This window comes from Aphelocoma coerulescens, chromosome 1 (genome assembly GCF_041296385.1).
Source record: "Aphelocoma coerulescens isolate FSJ_1873_10779 chromosome 1, UR_Acoe_1.0, whole genome shotgun sequence".
NCBI classification, from domain to species: domain Eukaryota; kingdom Metazoa; phylum Chordata; class Aves; order Passeriformes; family Corvidae; genus Aphelocoma; species Aphelocoma coerulescens.
Window position 1 is genome coordinate 20,111,578 of NC_091013.1, and position 22,280 is coordinate 20,133,857.

Sequence of the window (22,280 nt, forward strand, 5' to 3'; positions counted from 1 at the left end):
CTATCATGTGGTAGCTAAAGTGGCACCATGGTCTATCTGAGAAAATAATAGGGGAAAGTACTAGAGGAAGATACTGACAAAAGAAAATCTGGATAAACATACTGCAGGAATCAATCAAGTTTTATGACCTTTAAAACTTTAGAATCAGGCCGCTTTTAAGAGCTGCCATTCAGTGCTGCCCTAGTGAAACTGGAAAGATTGACATTTATTTCAGAAAGCAGCCACCAGGTTCTTCAACAAAAATTTAACAAAATTCTGATCGTGCGTGACTTAAAAAATCAATCTCTTGCATACCAAACTGCACAGAAAAAAATTCCAGGCTTCCCATATGGAAAATTACACAGTTCAAGGAGATAGAGCATGGGAATGGATTAACTTCAGTTTTTCTAAGGCAACTCAGTTGTTTCGGGGTTTTCTTCCGTTTTCACTGTCAAGATATCAAGAGACCTGTGTGAAGCCATAATAATATATATGGGTTTATATTTATAGTGACTGGATATGAAACTTATTCTAAGATTTTGTTCTTCATCCTATATATATATATATATATATATACAGTAATATAGATTATTATATCCAGATTTTGGGAATAACCTGAATATAATAATCTATATATAATCTATGGGTCAATACATTTCTGTTTCAGAGAAAAATGCTGACTCTTCATGTATTAATGGCTTTAGTGGAAGAGAAATAGCTTTCAGTTATTTAAAATAACTGCAGTTATATATATTCAAAATAACCATTTTGAATATGTTTTTTCTTCATAGTATGTATAGGTACCAACTGTTAGTATTTTTTATGTCCAATAATACATTTTTAATTAGATCACCTCAATCAAGAATACATGTTTTCCACTCAAACATTTTAGTGTAAAATATTACAACATGCAAAAACTTAATATATAAGATTAAGAAGTTATATAAATAAAACTTCAAGAGTATTTGCACATTTGGATTGTCTTAAGGAAGATGTTTTTTGAAGACAAAAGTTATCTGATATAGTAACTATATATATTTTGACTTTGCATATGAGTCTCAGACTTTCAAAGGGACATCTGACAGCCCAGCAAACATGCCTTCACAATTAAGATCGTTCACAGTATGGCTTATGGAAATCTAGGATCCAGAACAAGCAGTTCAGTAAAAATGCCTGTTCTTGTTACTCTTTGTTTTAATGGGCTATAAAATAAGTTTGATGTAGAAGATGTTTTTACAGCCAGAGCTTGTCATACACAATATGCATGGCTCTGCTGGGAAGAAAATGACAAAGTTATGTACTTCAAACACCCATCACACCTCTTGGAAGGGTCATATATGTAAAGCCATCAAAATGTGCTTTCCTTGGTGGAACAGAACTGACTGCCTCCCCGGTGCTTACAGCATCAGCCCTGGTACATGCCAAAATATGTATCATTCAGCAATGAAATAGTCCCATCTTCATTTGTTTGTAGCCATATGCAAGAATGGGAAGAGAACTGCACGGCTGCAGAAAGGGAGGGCAAGGAACAAAGTGTTTTAAACCAGCATGAAACAGGCGAGAAAAACATACACACACACACACTCTAAAGGCGTGTGTGGAGGTGGGGTTTGGGGGAGGATTATACAAGTCAGGTGAGTTAATGGTAGCTGCAGGGACTGGAATGATAGAATAGATACACCAGAGGGAAAGTAGTAGTGTGAAGAAAAGAAGGTTATTAATAAAACATGAGGAGGTTTGAAATTAATGGAAGTTGTGCAGAGACACTTGAAGCCCTTGTCAGGAGAAAAGTACAGGACACACTTCTGGTATTCTTGTTCAGTAACTCCAGGGAGTGGGTCAGAGCTGTCACAGACCTGCTCCTCATGCGCTTGGGTTTCCTTCCTGTGGATACAGGGAGGAGAAGGGAGACTGAACCTTTTGTTGCTGGATCTCAATCTCTCATGCAGTAGAAGAGAGCCAGGATGCAGCCTCAGATCTGTGAGCTGGAAAAGACTTTCCTCTACCACAGTTGCAGATATTAGTGGCAGCCATAATCAGTTGATAAACACAGAAACATGCCACAAGTTCTATCTTAAGAACAGTTAGTGAAGGCAGAGTTTGTGAGTAGATATTTCATTCTTAAGCATAGAAAGGATGTTTTTCTTTAGAATTATTTGTTTGAAAATATAACTCTGATGAACTAGGGAATCAAAGCCCATCCAGCACTGCGAATCCTAAGAAGAAAGTGCTGACCAGCTCAGAGACCTCAGTTAGCAGCAGGCTTTTAAACTCAGATGTTCAATTGAAAGCAGGACATAAGGAGTCAAAAATGTTCTCAGTTAAAATAAACCACTTTTTGGGAGGAGATGTTCTTACCTGTTCTGGTCTTCTCCTTACTCATTTTTTTCCTCCTGAATAAAACTAATTGCTTAATCTAATTATTATTAGGTCCTTAGAAAATCTATTTTCCAGAATTCTTATCTTGAACTTTTTTCTCTCTTGTCTTGCATAGACAAAACATCTAATCTAATCAAACATGTAATGGAACATATCAATATGAAAGTCTCATGTTCGTACCTGTGTAATTAGATTTTTCAAATATTCACCTAAATAATAATTCTTTGAAATGTTAATTTTTTTTCCCTTCATTTTAACAGCAAAACTTGGAGAGCAACCTCACCAACCTTATTAAGAGGAACACTGAACTGGAAACTCTTCTGGCAAAACTCATTCAGACCTGTCAACATGTAGAAGTGAGTACTGACCTTCATTTGAAATACTTATAAACTTAATTACATTCAATCCTAGCATTCAGGAGCAAACATTTATACAAAATAAAACCCAACCAAACAAAAAAAAAACCCCAACAAAACAAACAAAAACAAACAAGTGAAGAAATTAATTTAAATAATGGTAAACTGACTTAAAGCTTTTTCAGTGATAAGTGGTATTCTCAATACAGAAAATCTCCTTTACATTCCTTTCTGTCCTGTTTTAACTATGGTGTGTTAGTATGGCCTCCACCACTGCTCTACTTGTGAACACATCACTTGCTATCTGTAACGTTTGTCTTTTCGGATCCTTTGTGAGATAGAGAAATATTTACAGGTGGAAAATGAAGGCAAAGAAATAGGAACACCAGATCCCCAACCTCTTTTAGGTTTCTGTTTACCACTGTTTTTGGTTCTGTTTTGTTTTTTAATCAGAATTAACTATCTAGATACGTATCAGTACTCAAATGTCATACATGAAATATATTTATCTTCCAAAGAAGATAGGTGGTTTCAGGTATCTTAGTTGCTTCATTTACATATTCTGCTCTGAGTATAACAAAAAATCTTTAGCATGCCACTGGGATCTGAACCTATACTTTCCCCCTGAGAAAAGGTGAAAAAAAATTCACCCAAAAAAAGGCAAAGCAAAGCAAAGCAAACCAAACAAAAAAACCCAAACAAACAAACTAACAAAAACAAAACCAAACAAAAAAGAAAAAAAAAAAAACAAAACCAAACAAAAACAACCTAAGAAACAAACAAAAACAAAGAAAAAAACAACCAACCAACCAAAGCCAAGCATCCCCTTATTCTTCCAAAGAGATAATCCTATCTGTATTTATATCTGCTCCACTTCTCTGGAGCCTCATTAACTTCACAGAGCTCAATAAAACCACAAAAGTGTATCCACAGTATCAGACATGAGGTGAATGGTTTAATTTCTTTATATAGGCACCAATAATGCCAGGCAGAACAACTGGAATGACATTAGTGGGTAATGAGAGACAGAGATAAGGCACATTTTCTTCTTCCGTGTCTGAAACTCAGCGCAAACCTCATGAAGCAGATGGGCTCAGGACAGCATAAGGCCTCATCTTCATTGGTGGCCTATGTCCAAGATGTGCTAGGTCTGTAAAATTTAAAGTTCCTCCATCTTCTCTGCAGTTCTGCAATATATTACCAGCTCTAAGTTTAGTATCACAAAGAATCCAACTTGTTCAGCTGGTAACAGATGTGCTACTGTCCCTGGAGTCCTGTTTTAGAAAATTTCTCTGTAGACATAAAGCAATCACAGCATAGTTGTTAATGAATTCCTACCATGTTTTATTCATCAAATTAGTCTAATTAGCATTTAAATTAGCAAAATATTAAGAAATGAGCTTCAGTCAAAACCTTGGACCTCGGCCGTGCTGGAAATTGGGCAAGTGGGATGTGGAAGTAAACTTTAAAGTTATCTCTGTTTCTCAGAGCTCTGTGAAAAGTTCAGATATGATGTGCATGTCTCCAGCACTGGAGAAGCTGTGGCTTAGATAGATTTTCTGAAAAGTCAGCACACTCTTTTTCTGCTTCCTTGTTCATGAGAGAAATTAATCCCAAGCCAGGAACCCAAATGAAAAAAACAATATATAAGCTAAAACATTAACGATGCAAATTTAAAATTAAAAAATATTTGGAAAAGTTTCCAATGACTGTATTAGTTTTGACATATGAACTCACTCAAATGTTGAAACTAAACAGGAAGTTAATTTTTCAGCGAGTGCTTTCTTTTTCATTTTAGATATATTACAGATAATAATGTAAAATACATTGTACATCATTCGTCAACATATAAAAACATAGGTTTAAAGACTTCTGTTGCCTACTTTGATTTTCCTTACCTAACTTGAAATAATTTTAGTTTTGATTTAGCTTTTGGGGGCTTTAAAACCAGTTTAAAAAAAAAATAGGAAATAAGTTTTCGGTTTCACATATAGTTTGAACTTTTAAAAACAAGCCAGGAAAGGAAATTATTATCATTCCTTGTATTAAAGTAACCAAGATTTTATTCTGAGATGTATAAACTTTTAAAAGTCATGCTAATTAACATTTATTTGTAGCTATAAATGGTAACATTTTTTTTAAGCCTTTGTCATGTCATAAGCCAAAAAATTCAATATGACATGAAAAATTAAAAAGGAATGCCTTTTTTTGACTTTTGATATGGAGCAGAAACTGATGTTTCCAAAAATGAACAATGAACAGGCTCTTTGTGTTTTGAATAAATGAATCCCCACCAGACAAACCAAATGTTGTCACAAAGACACTGTTTCTCATCAACCAAGTGAGTTGTCAGTGGCTTCCCAGGAACCAGCTTCATGGCAGATTATTGATCCACCCTTACATCCTTCCCAACTGTAATTTCATCCCTAGCAAAGGCCAAATCCCAATCTCTCCATTTTAAAACTAATGCTTATTCCTTTCTGAAACAGTTATCTTCACTTTTTTCTCCCACTAGCAGGCAAGGACTGATCAGTGATGTTGATTATTTGGAATCTGGAGGCCTTCCAGCCACTGGGGAGGGGGTATCTGGTTTGGCATCTCATCACAGCAATGGAGGTATAAATCTTGCCTATTTTTAGATGGAGTTTATCAATTTATGGCAGGATTTATCCTGATGGAGAACCTGATGTTGGGACACTCAAGTTCGCTTCCAGTCTTGCATTCCTGTGGGTGGTTCTGGTCATAACAGCAGGAAAACCTTTGTGAATAAATCAAACCAAACATGTATTCTTTACTGCTTTAAGATATAATATTAAGCATTTTATAATAATAATAATTTTAGTATCTGAATGTCTGCTTTCATGCCTAACATGGATGTATAGTCTGTGCTAATAGCTTACAGTAACAATTTTAAAAATTCCATTTTCTCAAAGGGAGCCACACCCTGAAATGTGATTGCTTGAGACTGTAACACTCTTTTCTGTCCCCTTTTCTTTCTGTTTCTTTAGGAGTACACTGACACACTGGTGCTACTCATCTTTCAGACACATCTCTAACACGTTTTTTGTTTTACACTAATTTTTCTGTCTTTCCACTCTCCCTTCCTCTGTAATCCTGTCTGTCATTACTTGGTTTTGCAGAAACCCTGAGGGCTGTTAATCAGGAAAGATTTGTTTTACTTCCTTAGAGACCATGGCAGGTCTACAACCTCATGCTTTTGGCCTGGCTGCTTTCTGCAGAGCACCTCATCACCCAGGGCAGCTTGCGGGGTTGGCTCTGGTGAGGCAGCTCTGCTCCTCACTCTGTGCAGGGAAGGAAGCGGTGGCTGCCTCCCCTGGGATGGCAGGGTTGGCTGCATAAAATAAACAGATTCATAGGATAAAATAGAGCCTTCTCCACAAACTGAGAAAATTGAATAGAAATGGATACTGCTTGGATATATATTTCTTTGTAGTCCTAGTTCACAGCATTCACACATCTGACAGTATCTGCAGAAAATTTTTTAAGGACATTAAAAACTGTCTTGAATAATTTTATCTTTAAATTTTCTTCATGAGCCCTTTCACAAGTCTTCCAAAAACACTCTGGTAAAATTGGGATTGACAGGCCCAGGATACACGGTGAATCCCTGGGTGACAGTATCCCTGTGGCCACCCCAACCCACTGCCAGGTTTCCCTCCATCCTGCTGGGTGCTGGAGTGACCCAGTGTGGCCTTTAGCTCACCCGCCCTGCCTGTGAGCGCTGCAGCACTGCCACCCCCCCTGCACGCCTGCCACATGCAAGGTGATGGGCTGCATCCTGCTCTCCTGGCTGTGCCTCTTCCAGCTGTATACAGCTCGGGATTTAGCCACTTCTTAGTTGAATCGGGCAAGGTTTTCCCTCCCTTGGTTTTAGTGTTACAGATTTCTCTGGCCAACAAAGTGCTGTGTCACAGAAAATTTGCTTCTTTGTCATAATTTCCATTCCATGACTGTGTGAGGTTTCTGTACAAGTCTTTTAGATCACAGCATTCATTGACATAAGGCACAAATTTGAGCATGAGACTCTTATGCCAGTTACTTTTTTCTAGGCAATTTGAGTTTTGTTTTTGGACTGTTTTTCTCATCTCTTCTAGGAAATACATGATTAAATGTCTGTTATATAGTCAATACCATGAAGCTTCTCATCTGTTAGACAGAAATATAATCTGAACTCAGCTGGAGGAGAAATTGCAGCAATTATCTAGGGGGGAGGAGAAAGGAAATAGGTTTTGCTTGCAGACAGCTTTATAACATCTGTATTTCAGTCTTTCTGCTTGTTTTGTTTTGAATTCACCAAACGTCAAAGGAAGCGAATTCTGGACAACACTGTAAAATAATCTTTGGTTGTATAAAGAAGAGGAGGCATTTTCCTCTAATTGTGTAACCCTCAATCTGCTGCATCCTTTGCTCTTTGTATGTAATGGAAGTGCTCAGTTTCTAGCTCACTTCTGAAGATCTGCTGCAGGCTAAATCTCAGCGTAAAGGTCCCAATCAAAAATTGGGTTTTTGTAGGTCAAATGGTGTTTTTAACAGTCATGTTATATAATCAGCTGCACAAAAAGTGGAAAGAACCTTTATTTCACTGGCATAGATACTCAACACTCACACATACCAGATGCATTTATATCAGTGTAAAACAGTAGTGCAAAACCAATGAAGAGAAAGTGGCAGAACCTAAAAAATCCTGCTGTTGCCATTTTTAGAGATGGCTGATAAAAAAGAAATGAGCCAAACACGAAAGTTACATAATAATGGAATTTTGAATTTCTGGTAAGACTTCAGCTACAAGATAGTTCCTTCAAATGTTGCAACAAAATGCAAAATTTTTGTATGAGATACCTATGGTTTCTCTGTTACTTGAGAGACAGCAAAATCAAAACTCAGCTGTCAATACAATTCCCAAAGGACACTTGAACAATAAAGAGGCTTTGTCTGTGACAATAAAAAACAGTGAGTACTCTGTTTTCACAAATTTTCATGGTACTCACTCCTTGAGATTTGGGATTATTTTTGTCAAAACCCAAGAAAACTGAGAAGTTCTCTATAGGAAAATTTAAATCCTGCTGTCTGAAGCACAACAAATGGCCTTCAGAGCCACTCCTTATTTGGAATAAGGAGTCTATTTTGCTGGGGATTTTTTTTGGTTTTTTAGGAAAGGACCAATGGGTTAGATAAGTGCTTACCCTCACCGTGGAATATGTGGGATAACTTGGCAGATAACTTGGAACAGATCTCCACCAAAATTTGCTTTTTCCTCTGCCCCACTCTCTTCCATTTTTGTGAAGATGCTTGTACAGCAGCTCATTTATTTGCTATATTTAAGTGCTAAAAGTAAGTGATATTTTTTTATTTCTGAAATAGACAGGAAAATATGAGTTGAAGGAAACGGGGAGTTCTCACTCACAGGAAGGTACTAATTAGCAAACCTGATGATATGCATAAAACCCTAAGATGGGGTTTACAGCACTTGTTTTTTCTCAGAGAGTTTCTAATGAGAGAAGGTACAGGAGACTCTTTCTCTACTAACATTAATTTGATGAAATATATAGCATGACCTATTTTGATTTCTAATTACTTTCATTCTACATTTAATTCCACTCTCATAAAAGTTGATTTCATTCAATGGAAATCTCAGGTATGCCCTAGTCAGAGTCTAAACTTAATATAGCATCTTAAAAGAGAAACTTCAGAAATAAAAACTGACAAAACAAGAAGCATGGCATATGGTGATACAGTTCAAGGATGTCCTAAATTGCATGCCTAGTAAGCCATAGCCTAGTAGTCAAACACTATTTCCCTAAAGAATTATTAAATTGATTTCAAAAATTACTAATGCATAATTTGCCCTAACCGTGGAACTGCAGCACTTATGTGTACATTTTATGTACAGATTAGGCACGTGCTGGAGTATGTTACAACTGTTTTTTGTACCTTCTTTAAATTGGAGTCATAGTTATGGTAAGAGGTCACACAGATTGTATATAAACTAATAGCAGATCTTGCCACTGCCTGCTAAGGTGGCCAGTTCTGATTTGCTCCACCTCTTGCTTTGTCTCATATCCAAATGTTCAGATTTTTGTTAGACTGATATTCTTGCAAGAATTTTTCCTTAGACTAGTAAATGTAGCTTAGTTCACTATTAACCACTGGTTAACTGATGCAGCAGGTAATATTTTGTGCCTGCTATCAGAGACTGTAACTTGTCCGTCCAAATGTCAATTTATGGAACCTACTGTCTCTGAGACTTTTATTGTTATGGGAACAAAATATTCTTGAATTCCTCATTTTTCTGCCTAACATAAACAGCTAAAGAGCAACTAGAGCAGCAAGGAGACCAAAGGCACTGGTCCTCTTGTGAGCATTTTAAACACTACACTAAAGATGCTGGATCCTGGGTGACAGTTTTAAGTATTGAACTATTGTTTACAAGTGCACTAGTTTCAACATCATTAAAGGATGGGCAGTCCTTTGAACTTCCGAAATGATTTGATAGTTTTTGTTTTTCCACCCTAAATGAAACACATGAAGTGGAATATTTTGCTCAATATGCAACAAAGGCTTAATGTCAGCAGGAAAAACAAAATAAAAACAATAAATAATTAAATATTGTTCAATTTAAAAGTATTTTCATTATTTAGGTTTAAAGACAGGACTAACATAAAGTGTAAAAAAAATAAGCAAAAATAATGAGATTCCTATAATTTTTTCCCCCATGGAATTCTGGGGTTTTTTTTTGTTTGGGGATTAGATTGTAAATGTCAGCAGGGGACTTCTCGATGTCTTGCTGGTTAGTTTCTCAACAATGTGCTTCAAAGCACAGTAGGACAAAAAACTTTAAAACAATACTTTAGTAAGTAAAATGAGTACTTCAGTCTTCTAAAAAAGGTTTACTTTTAGTCAAGATTGGGGCAGATAGTCTTATCTGCCTGACCCAAAGTGGTTTAGCTACCCTGGCCTAATCGATCCTTCATTCACAAAATTCCTACGTAGCCAGAGTAAGCTGGCATATTTTTGCACTGACCTTTGTTTAACCTGCTCTGAGACTGCCTCTAAACACAGGTCTCCTGGTTAGAGATAGATGTGGAATGCAAACAAAAACAAAGCCTCTGGCACACTTGAAATGGAAGATGACCATTTCTCTTTTTTTTTTGCACCATTTCAGAGTAAAGAATTTGTAGAAGATCCATTCAGATGGCAAGCTGATTAATATCACATATTTCCAAAGGCACAGTTTGTCATCACAGATAAAATCAGATTTACGCAGACTAGGGATAAATCTGAAAAAGTTGTTTTCCAAGAGTTGCTTTTGCTCTGCAGAAGAATAAATTAAACAACATGTATTATTAAACAGGGATATGAAATAAAAAAAGTTTGAATCCACAACTCTCATTCAGTATGGTCATAAAAAAAAGGGAAGAAATTTTTTCATAAATGTACATTAATGACTATCCTCTGTATTTCCATTAAATAAATAAATTAAACATGGGTGACTTTAAAATATTACATCGATGTACTGTAGCTCTATGAAGAAAATTACTCTCTTTACAACATTAGTAAAATAAACAAGCCTCTCTCTTTAGAGGAGTATAATCCTTTACTTCATCTAGGAACCAAGATCTAGGGATCCAAGAAAATGTGTTCCACATCTGCATGACAATGAAGAAAGTTTTCCTAGAACAAATAGATATCGGCCATTATATGTAAAACTTTTAGATTTTTTTTAATCTCTGTTTCTAGGTTTTGTGTAAGAAGAAATTCAGGCTGAAATCTAGAGTGAAGTTATGTGGCAATGATGTAACAGGTTTTGAGTGCAATAATTTGATTTACTTTTCTGGTATTTTTGTCTTCTTGTGAGTATACAGTAATTGTTTTCTTGTGAGTATATAGTCATTCTATAACCATCAACTCAAATGCATAAAGAAAAATTCATAACTCTTCTTTGCCTGTACAGCTGCAAAGAATTTATTTTTTAAGGAATTGAGACAATTTTTAAATCATGAAGCTGAAACCCAAAGTCATGTCTCGATTTCCAAAGATCATACTCTTCCTACAATCTACTTTCTTCCATTTTGCATAAACAGCACGACTAGTAAATAAAAATTGCTCTGATTTTGATGAATTTATCACAGACAGTGTAGCCTTTAAAAAGCAGACCCCCTGTAATTTAGGATGTCTTATTTTGCTTGTCATTTAGAGATTATTTGCCAAAGAGACACATGAGGATTTCCACTTGTGGAGAGAATTGCCTCATCCATAAGGAATCTCAGATGGAGAGTTTTGCTCTTGCAAGAAAAATTCTGCTGAGACACTAAAAAAAATCCTTTGCTTCAGTATATTCATTGAGGAAGTTTTCGTGGGTATGAAACCAGCCCTCTGATTCTGTTTGCCTTTGAATTAACCATAGAAGCTCCACTGTAACCTCGAATCTCCAGTCATTCTGTACTTTTGTGACTTCCCAAACATCTGCTGGGGACTTTGAAACCACCACATTCATTTTCTTATGAGCTAAGCTGCAATTTAACTCAGGTCTCTGAAGATGAAAGCCTAGGAAGCCTCTACAGAGGGCAGAACACCTTCCTGATGAGTTCTCAGCTTGTGGAGCTGGGAACAGCTGGCCTGGTCTCCCCTTTGGGCTGGGAGGCCTTGTTGTTTCCAGCTCCCAGACAGATGCTTTAGGAACCCCCATTTTTCTTTATTTTAACTACACCTGCTTCCTGAGGCAAGGAGCAACAGTCTCTACCCATCTGTCTGGAAAACTTGGAAAGAAACCTGAAATTTGCAAAGTTGTTGGGTTTTTTCAGTAAAGTATTTGAGGTCTGTGTATGTTACAGAAATGGGAATAAACTCCCCACAAAAGCAGGGGGACTAGAATCTGTCCTTTCTCTTCTTTGTAGACATCATAGCTCTTGCTAAGTCATAAGGCCTCCTAGTCAGTTTTAAAACTGTTTTGTGGCATGAAAAATAAGTTTATAAAAATTATACCAATAAAAGACAGAGCTTTAGGTTCAAAGTATTTCTGGACATGGATGTTTAAGGAACTGGTTGATGCCAAAACTAAGTGTTTTGATGTCAGTGAAATTTTCTATAGAAAGATGTCCCCAAGTCTATCATAAACTCTCAGACAACAGATACCTCAGACTAAGGAATCAACTTTCATCTTGGGTAGAGGATGCCCAGACTGAAATCAACCCTCTGTACGATTTGAAGTCTCTCACAAAGTATGTGACACAGTCACCAGACCTTTATAAGGCAGCTCTCAGTCTCTTAACAAACTCCTTGGAAAGAGGGCTTGTTTTTTAATGTGGAAAAAATGTAGAATGTAAAACCTCAAATATTTTCACCAGACAGAACTCACATTCCTTGGACTGCCCAGCTGGAAGTTATTGTTAAGGTTGCTGTTCATCAAAGGACTCAAGCAGAAGGAAAATTCTTATTCTGGTATTTTTGTAACACCTGTACAGCAGAGCCCTGATCCATGCCTGTGGCTCTTTGACACATGACCATATGCCTTTGGTCTGACATACAACTCGTTGGGAACATACAAGTAAATAATATTCAGTGGTAATCTCACAAATAGTCCCTTTAGGGCCACAGCTAATATAGTGCACTTAAAATTAGGCATGTGCTCGATTATAAAGTTATTATTGAATCAGAGGCTTTGCAGGCTGAAAATGTGATTAAGGAGTATTTCAGCTTGAGAAAAGCTCCCAGATTAAATGTTTGAGGTTTTTTTCATACAAAGCTCAGACATATCATATAATTTTAGAATATTATTTTCATTTTTAACAAGCTTGTCCAAGCTATAAAGTTGGAAATGTCTTCAAATGGAGTTTATAAAAGAGTATACTTTTCAGATTTCAAAGAAAAAGATTAGTCTGCAGTCAATGCATTAAGAAATCCAGAGATTTTTTCCAGGCATTTTGTTTTTCTTAGTCTAGAGCTTTTTAGGTTAAGATCCAATTAATACATTAATTATTCAAATCAACCAGAGCATTAAATGAAACAATGTTGACTTAACCTTCCTGTAACTCTGTGTTTCAAGACAGTTATCCCAAAAATTAATTAGGTCTGCTTGACAAAGTAAATTGGTGATGTAAGTGGTGCTAGAAGTAACACTTTGAGTGGAAGCTACTCAAAAATCCCATGAAGTGTTACCATAATTAAGTGCCAAAAGTGTTACTGTAATTAAGTGCTGAAGTTGGCTGTGGCATGAGCCGACGTTGGTATTGACACAGGAGCTGTGCCCGCGTGCAGTGGATGTGATCGCTGCCTCTGGCTGAGCCTGTGTAGGATTCCCTGCTCTTTGGTGGAATTTCAGTCCACTAGTGAAACTGAAATCAGGGCTGGGAAACTGGTGCACAGTACAGCTTGTTGAAAGCAGCTCTGCAGGGTTTCATGCCGAGTAAGATGCGTGATGCAGCTGAGGTGGTGGGACACCAAGAATTGAGGGAATAGGAGGGACAGTGCTGATTGACTAACTTTTCTAGGTTACCTGAGCTATCAGTGAAGAGACAGTGGCACTGCTAGAGGATTTGGGTGAGCTGCTTCATGCTCCGTCTCTCCTCATGGACTGTGGTGAGAAGCCAGGCAGGGCAAACAGCAAATGTAAGGAGATCCATGGGCACCTAAAACAGCATGGTGGGAATACATTCTACATCTTCATCAGCACTTGCAAACACATATGACCCCTTCCAGAAACAAATGTATTCACTCTTTATAATCTTGGTGTTTTGATTAATAATTAAGCCTCTAAAATGTGCAAACAAACTTTAATTTTATGAAGATTTGAGATGTATAATCCAAAACCCTGATAAAAGCAGGTCTTTATAGACAAGTCCCTCTTTGCCTGGAGGACACTGCGTATTTCACGTAAGAAGGTTATTTGTAAAATTGGTTCTGGTCCAAATTTAGATATATAAGCATTTGTTTAAGCTTAATGAGTTCCATAATGTGCTTACAGGTAAATGCATGTTTAAACACATTGTTGGAAGGAAAGAAAAGAATACTGATGCAGATCATGGGGCTCGTCAGACTGAAAAAACAACCAAGGGGTGCAATATAGTTACTTGTCACCTGAAACTATTCCCCATTGTTGTTCACCACTGACTCTTACTATCCCAGTGGAAAAGGTGACATGGCTGTAGGGGCAATTAGCCAGGGCTGAAAGCAGCTTTACCTTCTTACCCTCATTTAGCAAAGTGCAAATGGGAGCATAGCTCTGAAATGTCCTTTCTTTTTTTTCTTTTTTTCTTTTTTTCTAGGCATGATTAGAACTTTTTACCTTTTTCTCTGACTCTTTACACCTATGTGTAAGCTAAACATGCAACTGCTGAAGGGGAAGTACTTTTTTCTGGTTGTACAGAATATTCACTTTTCATTGAAAAAGTCAGTCTCCTTCAGAAACAAAACATATTCATCCAAGAACCCAAAATTTTCTATTATAGGTTTTGTTTTCTTTTTTAAAAAGAAGTCAACATTTACTATAGAAAGCTAATATTTGCACTAAAAAAGTGCTTTTTGCACTAAAGAAATTTCATTTCTTCATATATTTATACTCTAGAAAACTACATGAACACATTATTTTCTATCTGATTCATTGCTGAGGCAAAACAGGAATAATTAAGACAGCCAACACATGCTTTGGTATAGTTGGATATTTGGTAATTTGAATCTTTCAGGAACCAATATGTGGATATAGATGGTATCAGTAATTCACTGTCCTTTCCAGTAAAAGGACTTGGGATCATTAAATGCAGCTGGAAGGAGATAGGTTCAAATCCATCTAAAAGGAGGCAGTTGTTCACTGTGAGTTAAGCTGTGGTGCTCATTTCTGTAGAATGATGCAGATTCCCAACGCTTCCAGGGTTTGAAGGAGAGACTAAATAAATACACATAATATAATTATTCTGAGTATTAGTAATGATGTTTAATTGTGTCTGGTTCAAGAAGACTGAGCTGCAAATGGTTGGAGGACAAGAAAACATTCATGGGAGTCATCACACATGTTGGTACTCCTTTCCCCCTAACGTTGTTTACTGACATATGCTGGCACTAACAGCAGTGAGAGGGAATACTGCACCAGATGGACTCTCAGATCCAGTACTTGTGCTCCTAAGAGAACTGGTGTTCACTGCAGTGCTTTATGTGGCTGCAAACTGTGATGTGTGAAGCACCTCCTGAAGACACCTCGCTTCTCACTGATGTGTGTTAGAGCTGACACCACTCAATACTCACCAGAACAGAGTTTTCTCACTGGAGTTAGAAATATCTGATTATCTATTTGCAAGTCCTGCCTCTTGCAAACAAAACATTGAGATTCAATTCAGTACTTCACAAAATCCAAAAGAGGGGACTTAAAATAACACAGATCGTACATGGAAAAGAGCAAAAAAAAGCCAAACCCAACATTTTAGAAATTGCAATTTTTAAATTAGAAAATGGAAAAGGAAAATGTCAAAAAAAGGTTTTGCTAATCATAATGTTTTGCTTCGTAGGTAAATGCCTCCCGCCAAGAAACCAAGCTAATGGAAGAATGTGACCAACTCATTGAAATAATCCAACAAAGACGACAAATAATTGGAACCAAAATCAAGGAAGGAAAGGTAAAAGCTTTAATTCTTTAGATCACAAGTAGGTCAACACTGTTTCCTTTTGATTGCAGCTTTTTTGACTGCAGATATTATTAGCAGAAATTTGTAAAAGTCCTTGTGTAGTCCTTGGCTACTGGTACTTTCATGTAAAGAAGAATGAAATCCTTGAAGATTAGTATGCTAGACCTCAACTGTTTATTTGGCATTTCTTTCACTACAGGTGATTACAGATTTTAAGGCTAAAACCAGAAATGCTGTCATGATGGCTAAATGACAATTAAATTATGTCCACTTAATGTTTACTTCACTCTGTTATGTGCCGGACAGTATTTCTCCCAAAGTTTTAACTTTCACAAAATGTCACAGCATATAGAATCATGTCTCGCAATTATCTTTTTTTTTTCCCTAGGTACTTCAATTGTTTATTCAAATACTATTGCATAAAAATTTTGTTCCAGTCATTGCCATTTGTGAGAATAAGAAGTCTTAACTTATTTACAAAAAAATATATTCAAAAGTGTGCAAGAAATTAAATTAGGTGTGCATTTCTATGTCTCGAAGTTCCATGATTATGAGTAGCAAACACATTGAGCAGGAAAAATCTCTGATATTCAAGTTTCAACATATTTTGCTAGCTAACTGTTAATTCAGAAATGCGTTAGATTTGAATTAATGTTTTTATTTTCTACATACAAGGTGTTTACTGTTTAACTCCTAAACTAACTAAGCCAGATATTCCCTCTTCTTGTGTGGGAAAAGCTCAGGAAAGGAATAATGTCAAGCACAAGTTAAATGGTTCATGTGGCTGTCAAGATATTCCAATTAACTTGAAATGAAAGGCCTGTAGGCAAGGGCTAACTTAAACACGTTTGAAACCACAGGTCCTGTACACTGTGTGACAAAACCTGAATTTCCTCATGTTGTTAACAAAATATAATCCCCTTCAAATGAAGTAGATGGCCTTCTTCATTTTTGTTTCAGCTCTGTTTCTCTATGCAGAGAGACCAGATGTGCTGCCAATGAAGTAGAAAACTTACTCTGTTGCTTGCAAAGATATATTCTAATTACCACTAGCATGGAAGATTTTTAATACAGTTGACTCCAAATTTATTTGAATAGAGATGTTATCAGAATCTGTCCCTATTCTTTGTTCTGTGTTGTTGAACTGAAAGTTGTATCAGTGGAGGTCCAGTTAAGATCTGGAATGGTTTGACTCAAATGGGGTATATGTTGAAAGATTTCAGGGTCTCAAGAGACCCATGTGAAAAGCCACAGGAAATTCTGCCCAAGGTGTTTTCCTTTAAGGGGACCTATGGCTAAGGGTCTTTCTGGAAGGTAGAGCAAGACAAATTTCTCTGTAGGACTGTAGGTGTGGCTACAGAGCTGGAAACACTCACATACTGGGTTCTAGCTGTGCCTGCAAGGCTGCAGATTCAGTTACACAAGTCTGAAAACCCTGTGCAGCTCCATACTTAATCTCACCTATCACACAAACCCGATAAAAACCCACAGAAGATGTGACAGGAAAGAAGGAAATATCAACTAGGTAAGATAATCCTAGGGCAGATATCATTCCTACCATTGCAGAAGTGGGTGGGGAGTGAGTGAGATGAGACTCTTCCTTTTTCAATTTATCATCTTCATCTTCTTGAAGATATAAAAAAGAATCAATCAAGTCAAAAATATAGTTCATATATAGACATCACAAATCATGGCACGCCTTCTAGTGCAAAAAACTCACAAGTTAACATTTATTTCATTTTACTGTTTGCTTGTTAATTAATTAGTAAATAAAGAGATAAATTTTTTAACACTGCAGTGTTAAAAAAGTGGAAGTGAACCTTTCCCTGGTTGCACTGGTATAGACTGAATTGTAATCTCTGAAAATGCACAGGAAATATTATGGCATTCGTTCATTCTAGAAGCTGATCAAATCATTAGCAGTACCAAAATCTGTGCATTCCAAACATTTTCTCCGCTTTTTTTGTTTTTATCTTTAAAGAGATACAAATGTTACATGACACAAATCATTTGGCCAGTATCTTATTTGGAAAGTTTTTTAAGAATGTTTATTTTGCTACTTGTTTCTGTTGTCAGATACATGCACTAAGATATCCTCATTACTGCTTAGGATGCCAATATATCTGAAAGACAGCCCAGCAACTTCATAGCTTGTGCTCTAATTCCTGAGACTGGGAATGTTATCTTGATTATAAATTTGGATATTTCTGCCAACCCACTTGGTTGTTAGTTTCCTTATTTTGCATGTAACTGGGTCTTAATGTGCCTTTCTAAACTCCAGAGTTATTTAATTTCCTTCCTATTTCTTACTCCTGTTAAAACTATGATCCTGATGTGATAACAAAGGGAAAGACTCCCAGACCTTTCAGGAACTATTTTAGTTCCTGAAAGTTTTGTTAGCCAGCATTGTCTTTAAACGGAGGACTGTGCCCTTCCCTAACCTTTCAGCTAATGATTACAGTCACATCTACTGTGTTTATCTCCAGCACATATGTTTGCAGTAATAATAATCAGCTCTCCAACACTACTGTGCTTTTGTCCAGTTAAAAATATCCAGCAAGAAAACACCCTGTTTTACTAAAAGCACAAAATGAGAAGGTCAGGCATGTATTGTTGATAGAATTGAAGTCTTTTTCTGTTAAGATTTATTTTCAGATTTTTTTTGTTATGAAGCTCACCTAAGTAATAGGAAAAAAGTAGTTAATCTATAAGTAGCCTCTAACACAGATCTCATAATTTCAGGGAAATGGTTATCTAAATAGCCCTTAGTTATCATGTAAGCAGAAATTACCAGGAAATGACGTTCCTTCTGCTGGAAAATAGGCCAGCTGTGCTTGTTTTGGCTCTCCCCTGTTGTTTTCCATGTGGAAAATATTCAGGCAGAAAGGCTGTGCCTGTCCCTTATTAAAAATATTACATGGCTAGATGGAGTTCACCACAAAGCTTGTGTGAAAGAAGCTCTTGTCACCAAAGCCATTCATCCTAACTGCTCCTTTGCCCAGCTTTGCTTCTGAATTGCAAACTCAGTCATGATTTGTGACCTTAGAGACATGACTGCTTTCCTGTGTTTCCACTCAAGGTGGTGAGGTTGAGAAAACTGGCTCAGCAGATTGCAAACTGCAAACAGTGCATCGAGCGCTCGACATCCCTCATCTCTCAGGCTGAGCAGTCGCTGAAGGAGAACGATCACGCTCGCTTCCTGCAGACAGCTAAAAACATCACTGAAAGGTAAAGGAGACACTCCTCTCAATGAAAAGGAAAATCACACTTTAAGGCAGCTGGATTGTCATAGTTGCTGTATTGTCTTGTCACATCACAGATGTGGTCAAAGGCAGGCGGGTAGTTGACATATTCCCGCAAAAGGCTAGTTCATGCTGTACCAGAGTGGGAAGAACCTCACTGTAATGCTAAATCAAAACATCCCTTTGAGAAGAGGAGCAGTCAAAAGAAGGTGCAAATTGAGAGCTAGAACAGTAACACCATGCACAAGTGAAAGAGGTAGAATGGTTGCCAAGCAGAGTTCTGATGTTAAATACACTAATAAAAACAGGTTTGTGGCTGAAATTCCTACTTCATTAAAAATTCTGAAATTGATAAAGAAATCAGGGAGCAAGTACATGCCTTAGAAGAAACTGGGAATTATCTTAATGGATTCATATTCTTCACAAATAGCAAGCTACAACATAATGAAGTGTGTAACTTTGTGTACCTGCACCATGCATCTTGAAGAGATAGAGATCCAACAGTCCAGGGGGTTTGGAAGTACAGCAGTTGCTGTGTTGGGTTCCTGGGTGCAGGCAATTTCTACTCCTTTCAGGATCCTGGCTCCTCTTCAGCATGCCAGATATATCAAGGATCTCAAAGATAAGTACCATGCTATCTGAAAATTTGGTCTGGTTTTCAGTGCAATGCTGTGAATGCTGAAACATTCCCATTGAGTTTTTCTGATGAAAAAATATTTTGCTCTAATATCAGCTGTTTAGAAATCAAGCAGAAATTTTTTTAAAAAAATTTTAAAAATTTAAAGGAAGGAGAATATGGACAACAAAGAAGAAAGACATCAAAAGTATGCTTTTTATTAATTGTTTTAAATAGCTGGTTTTTGTATTTCTGGGTTCACATTATAACTTCACATTTTCCAGCCACTTTCCCCCAAATACAAAGCATGAAATTCTCTGCTCCTATTATATTTTGGGTTTTTTTAACTCTATCACCTACTCTGGTGTGCTGTATCAGTCTTCATCAAAGCTAATTATCACTTTATAAATAAGCTGGTGACACTGGGTTGCCTGTTACAGGTTCAGAGACATCAGTTGAGAAAGGCAAAGCCAGGCAAGGCCAGGCAAGGCAGTGAGTTATATGTTGTCTCTCAGACCGTGGTTTGTATTCTGTCACCGAGCAACATTATGGCATCCCAGTTGAAGCCAGTAGTAAAACTACAAGTATCAAAAGCTGAAGGTGGGAGTTTGCTCCTTTTTTTCAGTATTCAGCAGAACCAGCAGTAGGGCAAAAACCTGTGGAGACACAGAGCTTTGTAACTGACTACCAGGGAATATTCAGAGAAGCTCCATTTTGAACTTGCACAGTGTGAACAGTTGCATCATAAATACAATCACAGGAGAGACACTGGGAGAGCAGAAATGAGACAAGCTGACATATGTGCCCAATCAAACTTAATTCTTGGCTATCAGAGATTGCTGTCTGTAATGAGATGTCTGTGAACACCCTGAAAATCAGAGAATCATTCCAAGCAGTGAATAAAACTAAGGGTAAAAAAACCACCAAGTGCTTGCAGACAAATTGCAAATGGAAAAAGAGGCAAAATTGGATTGAAAAATTATTCCTCACAAGTAACTCTCTTAGTTCTCATGTGGTGAGCAACATTTTGTTTGCTTTTAGGCTGCTCATGTAACAGTCTCACCAGGGCTCAGAGCTCCAGCAGCTAAAGCAGTCTCCTGAAATCATGCTCATTGCATTTCCCCATCCACACATTTCAAAGTAATTGCAGTATAATATTCTGTTTTAAGCACAACAGGCAACTACGCAAGCAAAGTCATTACATACACTCGGATCATTTAGGCCATGCATTATTTACAGTAGGTGAAATACATTTATCCTAGAAAAACCCTTTCCAATCAAGTACAGTGTCAGTGTTTACAGTGTCAACAGTAGGGAGAATTACAGGACAAAATTCAATCCTCTGAACTTAATATGGCAACATGCTGTCTGAAATATTGAATTGTCGATGTCCTCAAAAACTGACTGTAACACATGTAAATACAGAGTACCCTTTGCATATGCCAAAACAGTCCAGAAATACCTGGGGATATTAAAAAAACCAAACGGTCCTAGGATCTACTTTAAACTAAATTCTACATCCACAGCTGCAAGAAAAACAATGCTGAAAACTGACTGTAACAAGAATATTTACTAGAAAACAGTTCAGTTTTTGACTTTCCTTATTGTGTTTTCCTAAAATACTACACCAAAAAAAAAAAAAAGAAAAGAAAAGAAAAAGTAGTCCTTAGTCAACATTTGTCTTGGAGTCATTTCAGTCCTGTCTACAGAAAAATAATACTCTAATTTGGGAAAATTTTAAATTGAAGCAATCAAATATTTTGATTAGACGTGTCATGAATGATAGATAACAGACATACATGGCATGCATGGTTGTCTGTTTACCTCCAAACTGAAACATTTGCCCAATTTCTGTTGTGTAGCAAAAGATTTAGTGATCTCTCTCCTCAAACCAGTCAAACTTTCTATAAACATATGTAGTATCTAGGTCTCCAGAAATATGCATTTTGAGATACCAGGCTGAAGGGTCTGAGAAATGCTTCCTGATGGCATTTTTCTTGTGAAAAGTTCGTATCTTTGTATTAGTACATCTGGACAGAGAAAATGTGGATGTAGCTCCTGAAATGAGGTAGGCAAGGAAACTTTTCAGTTTTGGAGGAAATATAAGTCTGCACACATGTTTTGCAGAGAAAAGCCTTCTAAAATAAACCATGCTGACATCTATTTGTTTTATCTCCCTCCTGTGCCTTTTGAAGTTAACAGCAGTGTGCTGTGCTGAACAGCTGAGGAGGTGGGGGGACTGCACCAAGCCCTTGGGACAGCAGTGCCAAGGCATGCCTGGAGCAAGGAACTGCTTGGGAAAACAAGGGTTGGGAGAGATGCAGCATGTGTTAGAATTGCTTAGAACTCAGTTAATTATAGTGCTCTTTCTTCTTTGGTTGAATGGGTGATTAAAAAGAAGAATTCAAGGTATATTGTTGCTTGACCAATATTTTGTTAAAATCTTACCTGACACTGCATGTTAGACCTAAGCTCAATAAAAAAAAATTATTGGAGATCTTGCTCTCAAAAATAAAAGTGGAAGAAGAAGTTCCTAACTTAATAAATATTTATTTTATAAATAAAATACATGTGGAGGCTTTTGCCAAGCTTTTTGAGAAGCAATAACAATCATATTGATCAGGTCCACCTTGATATGAAATTCATTTTGTCTTGAGGGCTAAAAGACATTTTTCTTTTCATTACAGGGTTTCCATGGCAACTGCATCCTCCCAGGTTCTAATTCCTGAAATTAATCTCAACGATACTTTTGATACTTTCGCACTCGATTTTACCAGGGAGAAGAAATTGTTGGAATGCCTTGATTACCTTACAGGTACATTTTTTTCTTGAGGTGCTACTATTATATATTTCTCATAAAATAGTAGTGATAGGATTTTGTTCACTCCTCCCTGTGTTTGCGACTTTGGCTGATTGCCAGGTGCTCACCAAGCCCCTCTCACTCCACCTTCTCAGTAAGGGGAGAAAATTAGATGAAAAGCTCATGGGTTGAGATAAGGACAAGGAGATCACTCAAGAATTACTGCTACAGGCAAAACAGACTCATCTTGGGGAAGATTAATGTAATTTATTGCAA

The 22,280-nt window shown here is 37.0% G+C and overlaps 1 protein-coding gene across 8 annotated transcripts in view; it reads left to right on the top strand.

Moving 5' to 3' along the window:
• Positions 1-22,280, top strand: part of MID1 (midline 1) — a 241,882-nt gene that overhangs the window by 196,053 nt on the left and 23,549 nt on the right. For all 8 annotated transcript variants that reach the window (XM_069003727.1, XM_069003711.1, XM_069003694.1 and 5 more), the window contains 4 exons: positions 2,619-2,714; positions 15,230-15,337; positions 18,426-18,574; positions 21,892-22,019. In XM_069003727.1, the coding sequence (XP_068859828.1) occupies positions 2,619-2,714; positions 15,230-15,337; positions 18,426-18,574; positions 21,892-22,019 (481 nt within the window). The remainder of the gene's footprint in view (positions 1-2,618; positions 2,715-15,229; positions 15,338-18,425; positions 18,575-21,891; positions 22,020-22,280) is intronic.